The sequence below is a fragment of the Silurus aristotelis genome, assembly GCF_946808225.1.
Source record: "Silurus aristotelis genome assembly, chromosome: 6".
Taxonomy (NCBI): domain Eukaryota; kingdom Metazoa; phylum Chordata; class Actinopteri; order Siluriformes; family Siluridae; genus Silurus; species Silurus aristotelis.
Genome location: NC_139579.1, coordinates 34166882 through 34177622, shown reverse-complemented (window position 1 = coordinate 34177622; position 10741 = coordinate 34166882). Strand labels below are relative to the sequence as shown.

At 40.0% G+C, this 10741-nt stretch overlaps 1 protein-coding gene across 1 annotated transcript; it reads left to right on the top strand.

Annotated features, from left to right (window-relative positions):
* Window positions 1-6083: 6083 nt before the first annotated feature.
* Window positions 6084-8963, top strand: LOC310727929 (uncharacterized protein). The gene is made up of 2 exons (XM_083544943.1): window positions 6084-7322; window positions 7845-8963. The coding sequence occupies exon 1, from the start codon at window positions 6092-6094 to the stop codon at window positions 6701-6703; it is 612 nt and encodes a 203-aa protein (XP_083401069.1). The 5' UTR covers window positions 6084-6091; the 3' UTR covers window positions 6704-7322; window positions 7845-8963.
* The last annotated feature ends 1778 nt before the right edge of the window (window positions 8964-10741 follow it).

Genomic DNA, 10741 nt, shown 5'->3' with positions numbered 1-10741 from the left:
ATGGATGGATGGATGGATGGATGGATGGATAGATAAAGTGTGGTATTTGAGAATCATTCACTGTCTCTGTAAAGAAATTATTTGATTATAATAAAATAATGATTTTATTTTTTCTTGTTTCTGGAAGAAACACACATACTGAGATCGAGCTCTTGGCAGTGTTACAGCTCTGATCGGTGTTTTGAATAAACCTGAGCTCTGCGTATTTTATTCCATATATTTTATTGGATTTGGGACTCAGGAAGCCTCTGTCTGGAAAAGTCTGTTCGTTTATAAAATTATTTCTATATTAAAATATTACAGATACAGATTTGTGCACATTCTATACATAAACTCCACCTGAATCTCCGGAATATAATTGATTGACAGTTGTGTAGGTGGTGTAGGTCACGTCACCTCAAGCCCTTCTCCTTCTCACATCATTAATCATGGTGTGGAGTGGATTTTCCTGAAGGAGAGATGAACTTTTACACCATTCACACTTTCTGACACACTAATCTTGCAACTATTTCAATTTGTTATGTATTAATGATGGACATGTCACTTGTTTTAATGCTTTAAAAGGTAATGTTGTAGAACATTCTTCATTCTATTACCAGTCTCTATTCTTCCTCTACAAGGTAAAACAAATCTCAACTTGATGCATCATGTTACTGACAAACTGCACAAAAATGTAAACTATAAAAAATAAAATTTTCTACACAAGAGAATGAAATGTAAGACTGTGGGCACAATGTTTAAGTGGAAGCAAAACATTTACATTTGCAGCATTTAGCAGACGCCTTGTTTAGATCGACATACAAAAGAAACACTGAAAGTGAGATAAAGAATACAGTGCTGGATCTCAACACACACTGTTCAGTCCCTTCTACAACACCATGAGCTTCTGCATTACCATGAAAAGATCTAAAACACAAGATCAGGGATTGATAGAGGCTGGACTAATGGAGTGATGGAATTAGAGAGTGATGAAGTGAGAGAGCGCAGGAGTGATAATGTCTATATGTGTGTGTGTGTGTGTGTGTGTGTGTGTGTGTGTGTGTGTGTGTGTGTGTGTGTGTGTGTTTACATGTAGTATAAGAGCCCTGTCCTGTGTTAGGTGAAAGCTCACATTTATATTCCACTTTTATATTCTTTTACCTATTACACACATTGCGTAAAAGGCAAATGGTGTGTGTGTGTGTGTATGTGTGTGTATGTGTGTGTGTGTGTGTTTAGAGGTGAGAAACTAAAAAGTTAGAAAGTGATGAGTAGCAGGCAATTTACTCACAATTTGGCACACACACACACACACACACACACACACACACACACACACACACACACACACACACACACACACACATATATATACACACACTCGTCCACACTTTGTCTCACCTTAACAAGCATAGACAGATGTTGAGACAGCTGCCGATGTGCCTAGAATTCCTGCTCATTTCACACACACACACACACACACACACACACACACACACACACACACACACACACACACACAGTCTCAGATTTGCCATCACACTGAGAATAAGGCTGTGTTCTACTGAATCAGCTCACATGTTTCCATGCTCCAAGTCCCACAGCAGGTGAACTCAACACGTAACACGTCCTCAACCGTCACTAATTTACTAGATCAAACCTAAACCAGGTGTGTGTTTAACTCATTAATGAGTTTTACTAATAATTACACACACACAACAAACCACTCAATACACAACACAACACATGCTAACAGCAATGAAAAGCATTGAGGAAACACACACATGACCTGGAAGTGAGAACTTAGCAGGACACACTCTAAGTAACAAGTCACTGAGGCTAACAATGTAGCTAACACTCACAGCTGTTGAGAATTTAACCTAAACATTTTTATAATTATTATCCCAAATGTCAAACTTTACCTCAGATATGTTGTTAAATGATTAAAATTCATTTTGACTAAAAAATAACCGCACTTACAATTAGCATTAACCGCTAATCAAGTTTCATATGTTCTGTCATGTAAGCCAGAAAATGCTAAACGTTTTTAGTTCTTCGTACCTCAGAATGTGGTGTGTGCGTGTACTGATAAAAGATAATCCTCATTTCCTGTCATGTTTTTTACAGTTTCTTGTTTTTTTTGTAAATGTGATAATTCAGTCCAGAGACTTGTGTGTGATTAGCATTTAGCACTGTGTCATCGAGATTACCTGTTATTATCTGTTATTACCTAATTACTTGCACTTTATGATAGCGCTAATCACGTGATCACATACACAAACCACACACACACACCACAAACACACACACACACACACACACACACACACACACACACTACACACACTTTGTGATGAAGATCTGCTGTGATGAAGGACGTTTCTTTGCCTCTGTACCATGACATTCCTCATGGGAGTGTAAAAGAAAAGACTAAAAGTCCACCTGAGCTGAACATTGAGTTTATGGTTACACTATAAACCAAGTGGTTTTGAAAGTAACTGGATTTTTAATCATCATAAAATTCCAGTAGAAACTTCAAATAATTTCTTTCAGTGAGAGTTTCACCTGAGCATTTTTGAGCATTTCATCTGATTCTTGTCATCAGTAATGTGGTGAGAAGTGAGCAGCTGAACCATGTCGTTCTTACAGACAGAGAAAAGTGCTTTTTAATTTAAATATATTAATACAATCTGGATGCTTGTTAATATTATTACAACTTTTAAAGATAAAATTATTTATTTTGTAAAGAAAAAACACAAATCTGAGGTTCAGAAATAAATTCTCAAGTGAGAGCCAAGAACCCATGCTGGAGCCTCTGGGCCAAGTGTGAAAATGTAAACACACACACACACACACACACACACACACACACACACACACACACACACACACACACTGCTCTGCATGTAGAAGTACTGTATGTGAACAGATTTGAGTTTACATTTGAGTTGAAATCTGAACAAATGCTAGAGGAATGCAGCCACGTTTTCACTCATCATGACCTTTTACAGCTTTAAAGCTGAGTCACTCTTAGCAAGTGTCTCTGTGTGTGTGTGTGTGTGTGTGTGTGTGTGTGTGTGTGTGTGTGTGTGTGTGTGTGTGTGTGTGTGAGAGAGACAGATGGCTCTGTTAGCAATAGCAGCGCCGCATGGAAGCACAGCGGATCGGATGAAAGATGAGTGGAGTAAATGGAGATATGGATGAGAGACAGACAGGGTTTGAATAATAGAACCTGAGCATTGTAGTGTTTGTAGAGGTGCGTGTGTGTGTGTGTGTGTATGTGTGTACGCATGTGTGTAAGTTAACATCACATCTCTGCTGTTTGGGAATTGTGAAATATGAAATAGTACACCTGCTGAAAACATGCTCAGCTTCACCATGGAGAGTCTGAAGGAGGAACACAGTGGGGAACCTGGGGAGAAAAAACATTTCTGAAACAGATCTTGGTTATGTAAAAGCACTTTAGTGATAGTTACGTGTGAAGGATGGCGTTCCTCAGGGTTCCGTGTTCCATGCTTCATGCTTCATTCTTCATGTCCCATGCTCATATACTCTGTGTTCCATGCTTCATGTTGCTCCATGTTGCTCCATGTTCCATTCTTCCATTAATGTTTATATTAACATTTACTTTATTTACATTTACAGTGATATTAAATCATCCATGTTAGCATATCTAATCTTTCAAACATGGTCACGAGTGTTCACTCCTCATGTGTCACGTGTTTCGGACTAAGTTTTTGTGTAGTTGTAGTTTGTCAGGAATATTTTGCAGGTTTTAGGTGTTTGAATAGTGTGGCTTTTCCTGACATGTTCTTTTTTTAACATCTATTTCCTTTTGATTATGTTGTTTTGGGGAAGTGGCACCTCAGTGGTTACTGAACATCTTGTATCTTGTATTTTGTATTTGGAGATAATGAGTGTTTGGGGCGTTGAGTTTGTAAAATAAAATTTAAATAAAAAGTTTTAAGGAGTGGAAAGTGCATTTATTTTTCGACACATTCCCCCTGCTACATTTATACACTTATCCCAGTATTTAACTAATGCCTGGAAAGATTTAACATAGAAAAGCCTAAACCACCCCAGTACAGCCTGCTTTACAACAAAACACCAGGGAACCACCAGGGAAACCATCAGGGAACCACCATGACCTGTAAGATTAAAAGTCCCGGGTTGAATTGAACGTCCCTCGTATATGTGAAACATAAAAAGCCTCTCTTTTGTTGCAAAATTTACTGTCAGTTTGTCGTTGTACACAAGACCATGCCAAGCTGTGCTTGTTCCAGGTTTGTAGCATCAAAGGCCAATCAAGAAAAGTCCCACCACCCATCCTCACCAGGTTCTACAGAGGGGCAATGGAGAACATCCTGAGCATCAGCAGCACTGATCTGGTTTGGGAATCATGCCATCTTGGATTGCAGGATCCTACAGCAGATATGGAGGACAGATATTTTGTCTCTTGACCTCTGCCTGACCCTCATGATGTTTGTTATTATGATGTTTTTGTACTCATCCACTCTGTTTTCTCTTCATCACTTTTATGGGTTGGGAGTAAAACACGCTGTATATAATCAGTATTTCCAGGTTTGTTGTGTGTTTCAGGGACCTGTTGTGATCTTCTGTTTTGACAACAATAACATGAGACACAAAACTTGCTGTAACATAACCACCCGAAATCTAGGAACCTGAAATACACACACTTAGGGTATAAAATCAACATGGTATTCCGACTGACCACGTGAAGTATTCAGGGCTGATGTTCAGGAAATACAGATCTGAACTGCAGGTGGGAATAATATGGACGTGGTGTGTTAGAACTCGTGCCAGTGTGCAAAACACAAAAAGTGCTGGGTTTCTACTGAAATCTGCAGTTTCTAATGAGCAGCTGTCGGGAAAGCTTGTGGTGAAGGTTGCCAGGTTTCTGCAAAATCACAATTTAAACATAAACATGGCACTTTATTTCTTTATTCCTGATCTGTTTCTCCTCCTGCCTTTGATCTTGTCCTTGTCCGTGTTTGTCTGTTTGTGATTGATCTGAGTATCATGTTTTTTCTGATAATGAATTTGGATTCATCTGCCATTTGTTACTAAAGATTTGGAGAAGTTTTACATTTTGGGGGACACTGAACTAATCATAGAGCATGTTAGTGTAGTGTGTGGAAAGGTTTATTTAAATAGTGATCCCAGAAATAAACCCAGCAAAAACTTTCACAGTCCTTTAGCCTCCACCAAAATCCCACAATGCACCATGAGAACTCTCTGTGCTGCTGTAATGTGTGTATTTTTCCTCTGGGGTGAATAAAGTTACCTATAAGTCTGTATATATATATATCACTAATATTTTCCAAGGGATGAGTCTACAGTGATGTATCTCTCATAAACACATCATTCTCTCCACCTCACCATCTTAACTCATAAACATCTCTCCATTGCTATATCTCTCCCATATCACATCTTAAAAGCATCTCTTTATTTCTTCTTCTCACATCTCATAAAAATCTTTCCATCTTTACACTGCTTCTTTAGAGCCGGTGATGTAAATAGCAGCAGGTTTGGAGGTAAAAGAGGTGTATACGTGGGGATGTACTTTTCCTGTCCTGCTCCCAGATTAGACACAGACGGTCACCATCATCAGTCTCCAGGTTAGAATCAGCATTTCTGCCAGATCAGGGTGCAGCCGAGCAGCAAAAGCCTTACAGCTGCAAGATTTAATTTTGGAGATCTAAAAAGTTTGTGTAGCTGTGTGTATATATATATATATATACACACACAGTATATAGTTTATATACAGTGTATATATACTGTATATAAAAATGGAAAAGACTGAGTGTTTTATTCCTCTTACAACACACCAATCTGCATTTACTGCTTAGCGAAATGATTCATGATCCTGTTGTCACTTTCATTATTGCAGCTATAAACACTCACCATCCTCTCTGTATTCTCTCTTTCTCTTATTCTCTATTTCAGAAACTTTACTAATCTGTAGATGCAGTTTCACATCTATGCTTTATAAAGCACTGACACTGGAGACTCCTTCTGTACACCTTACATAAACATCTCCTTACAACAGTAACAGGTTGTGTATTTTACTCCCAGGGACCACGGACCTTGGATGCGGCAGCAGCGGAAGCCGCGAGCCAAGCCCCGGTCGAGGACGTCTCCCCCGCCACCACTGGCCTTCGAGATCTCGACCGAGAACCGCTTTGCCCCTCTCCGCGAGACGAAACGCGATACCGTGATTCTCGCAGATTCCATCGTCCGGCATGTCCGCGCTACCGGAGCTAAAGGTAAGGTGCACACTCACTGTTTTCCTGGTGCTCGTGTTCTCGATGTCGCTGCGCAGGTACCCGCGATCCTGAACGAGAACTTCGGAGCTGTTGTTCTCCATGCCGGAACGAACGACACCAGGCTGAGGCAAACGGAGATCTTAAAGAGGGATTCCAGGATCCTGGTGGAGACGGTACGCAGCACATCGCCCACAACAAGGATCATTGTGTCAGGACCTCTTCCCACTTACCAGCGAGGGGCTGAAAAGTTTAGTAGACTTTTAGCTCTAAATGAATGGTTACAGTCATGGTGTCGAGAGCACAAACTTCTCTTTATTAATAACTGGAACTGTTTCTGGGAGCGTCCTAGGTTCTTCCGCCCTGATGGCCTGCACCCCAGCAGAGTTGGAGCAGCAGTGCTATCAGATAACATCTCTAGGATGCTTTACACCATCTGACTGGTAAGACATCAGGAAATCTTCAACTATGAGAACATTTATACAACAAACCAAATAGTTACAAGTTCACACACAGCCCAGTTTATAGAAACCGTATTTATTCCTCGGGTAGTAAAACCAAGAATTAAATACACAAGATCCAGAAATAATCTTATTGCAGTTAAAACTGAAAAATGCCAGATAAACAAACACAACAAAGTTCTAAAGTTTGGTCTTTTAAACATTAGATCACTTGCACCCAAAGCACTGATTGTAAATGAGATGATCACAGATAATAATCTCGATGCACTCTGTCTCACTGAGACCTGGATTAAACCAGATGATTATATGGGTCTAAACGAGTCGACACCGTCAGGATATGTTTATAAGCATGAGCCCCATCAGACTGGTCGTGGGGGGGGGGGGGGGTGTAGGAACCATTTATAGTGCTTCTCTTAATGTTAGTCAGAGATTAGGATTCAGCTTTAAATCATTTGAAGTGCTCGTTCTTAAAATTGCACTTTCAGACATGCATAGAAAACTCGCTCTGGTCACCGTGTACAGACCCCCAGGACCCTACGCTGATTTTCTTCAAGAGTTTGCTTGTTTTCTCTCAGATCTCTTGATCGATTTTGATAAAGTGCTGCTTGTAGAAGATTTTAATATTCATGTAGATGATGTAAACGATGCTCTAGGATTATCATTTGTCGACTTATTAAACTCTTTTGGGGTTAAACAAAATGTCACCAGACCAACTCATCGCTTTAACCACACACTAGACTTAATAAAATCCCACGGAGCAGACGTCACTGATATAGATATTTTACCTCAGAGTGATGACATCACAGACCATTATCTTATTCTCTACATACTACTGGTAGAGCAGATTAGCCATGTTGCACCACGTTATCGACCTGGTAGGACTATTGTTCCAACCACTAAGAACAGATTAATAAATAACCTGCCTGATTTATCTCAATTTCTCACTAAACCCATAACTACTAATAATCTTGATGAAATGGGTAACAACATAGACCTTATCCTCACTAGCACTTTAGACACTGTTGCCCCCATCCCGTTAAAAAAGGTTAGAGAACAAGCACCTGCACCTTGGTATAATAGTCATACGCATGCCCTAAAGAGAACAGCACGTAAGCTGGAGAGAAAATGGAGGAAAACTAAATTGGAGTTATTTAGAATTGCGTATAAAGACAGTATGCTTAGCTACAGACAGGCGCTAAAAGCTGCTAGAGCTAAACACCTGAGCAAACTCATAGAAAATAACAAAAACAATCCCAGGTTCCTTTTCAGTACAGTCGCTAAATTAACAACAAATCAGGGATCTGAAAATTGTGTTCCATCACAGTTTAGTAGTGAGGACTTTATGAATTTCTTCACCGAAAAAATAAATAACATTTGAAAAACAATTGTGGCTGTTCAACCTTTGAGACCATCTCCTGAGACAGTGTTACCTTCAACTCCACAACTCTATTTTAAAAATTCTCACTATTTTACATGTACAGGACAGGAAGAGCTGTATGATGTTATTACCAAAGCTAAATCAACAACATGTCAGTTAGATCCCATTCCAACAAATCTACTAAAGGAAGTGTTATATACAGCTGGTGAGTCTCTTCTAAATATTATTAACTCCTCACTATCTTTAGGTCATGTCCCTAAATCCCTCAAGCTAGCGGTTATTAAGGCCCTCATTAAAAAACCTAATCTGGATCCAAATACGCTATCGAATTATAGACCAATTTCAAATCTCCCATTTATGTCTAAGATTTTAGAAAAGATTGTCGTTGCCCAGTTCTGTTCCTACTTGCAAGAGAACAATATCTTTGAGGAGTTTTAGTCAGGTTTAAGGCCCCATCATAGTACAGAAACTGCCCTAGTTAAAATCACTAATGACCTGTTTTTAGCTTCAGACCAAGGCTTCATCTCGCTGTTAGTTTTACTAGATCTTAGGGCTGCGTTCGACACTATAGATCATGATCTTCTCCTCGATCGCTTACAGAATTACATCGGCATTCAGGGACAGGCATTAAACTGGTTTAAATCCTACCTGTCTGATCATTACCATTTCGTAGATTTAAATGGAGAGCTATCCAGGCTAATGCTAGTGAACTATGGCGTGCCACAAGGTTCAGTTCTAGGACCCCTGCTCTTCACAATATACATGCTTCCTTTAGGAAATATTATTAGAAGGCATGGAATTAGCTTCCATTGTTATGCTGATGATACTCAGCTATATATCTCATCTAAACCAGGCAATATGCTCAATTAGCTCGGATAACTGAGTGTGTTACTGCTACTCACTTATAAAGCACTAAATAGATTGGCTCCCATGTATCTCTACAGTCTTCTAACACGCTACAATCCGTCACGCTCAGTGAGATCTCAAAACTCTGGGCTTCTAGTAGTTCCTAGAATAGCAAAGTCCACTAAAGGTTGTACAATATTCTCACATTTAGCTTCTAAACTCTGGAATAGTCTTCCTGACAGTGTTCGGGGTTCAGATACACTCTCCCAGTTTAAGTGCAGATTAAAAACATATCTTTTTAGCAAAGCCTACACATAACACACATCACACACATCACATCACAACCTTGTGCTCCAGAACATCTGATCACATGCACATTATCAACTTGTGCTGTTAATATCATGAACAGCAGCTACGCTAATTCCTCTCCACTGCTTCTCTTTCTCTCCCCATCCCAAGGCTTCTGAAGTTTGGCCAGCTCCAGTCACATCCCACCTCATGAAGATTATGGACTTTAAAGAAGTAGATGCCAAACTCGCTAACATCCTGAACCATCTAGAGACGTACCAGTGCCAATTGGATCCCACTGCATGTGTGGAGTTTGACATTGGACTTCCTGAAGTGTTTAAAGGCTCTGGCATGGAGAAGCTGATGCTGGATCTGTGATGATCACAAATGTTGAGCTCAGTAGCTCCTACTTTTATACCAAAGACTGTTGAAAGAACATTTACTTATAATCTTATACTCCAGTGCTCATGTTATTTCTCACTCTCCAGTGTTCTGTATTGTTGAAAGATTTATGATCAAACTCTTGATGTCACCCAAATGAGGATGGGTTCCCCTTTTGAGTCTGGTTCCTCTCAAGGTTTCTTCCTCATAACATCTAAGGGAGTTTTTCATTGCCACAGTCGCCATGCTTGCTCATCAGGGATAAATACACACCATTCACCTTGACTCTTGATTTCTGTAAAGCTGCTTTGAGACAATGTCTGTTGTGAAAAGCGCTATACATATAAACTTGACTTGACTTGACTAAAGCAACAAACACAATGATCACAATTCCACACATCTCCTTTCACTGGAGCCACAACTGCACCTCCACATACATCATCTCCAGCAGAAGCACCGATATTCACCTCATCACACACACACACACACACACACACACACACACACACACACACACACACACACACACACATCATCTCCAGCAGAAGCTTCGATATAGCACCTCATCACATCACCCTGGGTTTTTCAGCGTATTGTTTCTGTACATTATGGTTTTCTTAGGGATTTGAAATAAAGGTGAATTCTGTGTTTTCGTGCAAATTCTTAATGAATGAAAAGACAAAAGTGTTTTGGTGACTTTTAATCACAATGTCCAACTTTTACTGAAAAGTCCGTCTTGTAAATGTCCTTGTAGGTGCGATCAAATCAGTTTCTTCTCCTCTTTCAGTCGTTGTGGAATAAAAATCAGCGATTAAATCCACATGAATAGATGTGAGATGTGCAGGTGTTAGGACAGTGACCACGCATGGGAAGTGGGAGTAACTCTATCATGCTTTATTAAAGTTCAGAGCACAAACAGAAGAGTTACGAACCGTGATGCGGGTATAATCCGTCAAGCGGGTAGGATCCAGAAGGCAGGTATAATCCGTAATGCGAGTATAATCCAACAGCTCGGGACAAGAAGAAAGAGCCAGCATTACGAACCGTGATGCGGTTCGTAAGTACCAGGCGGGTTAGGGCACTCCAAGAAGGGTCTCGCCATCGGATTATACTCGCATTACGGA

Excerpts from the sequence above, each read along its gene's own strand:
- LOC310727929 (XM_083544943.1), top strand. The coding sequence starts at position 6,092 with ATGCGGCAGCAGCGGAAGCCGCGAGCCAAGCCCCGGTCGAGGACGTCT.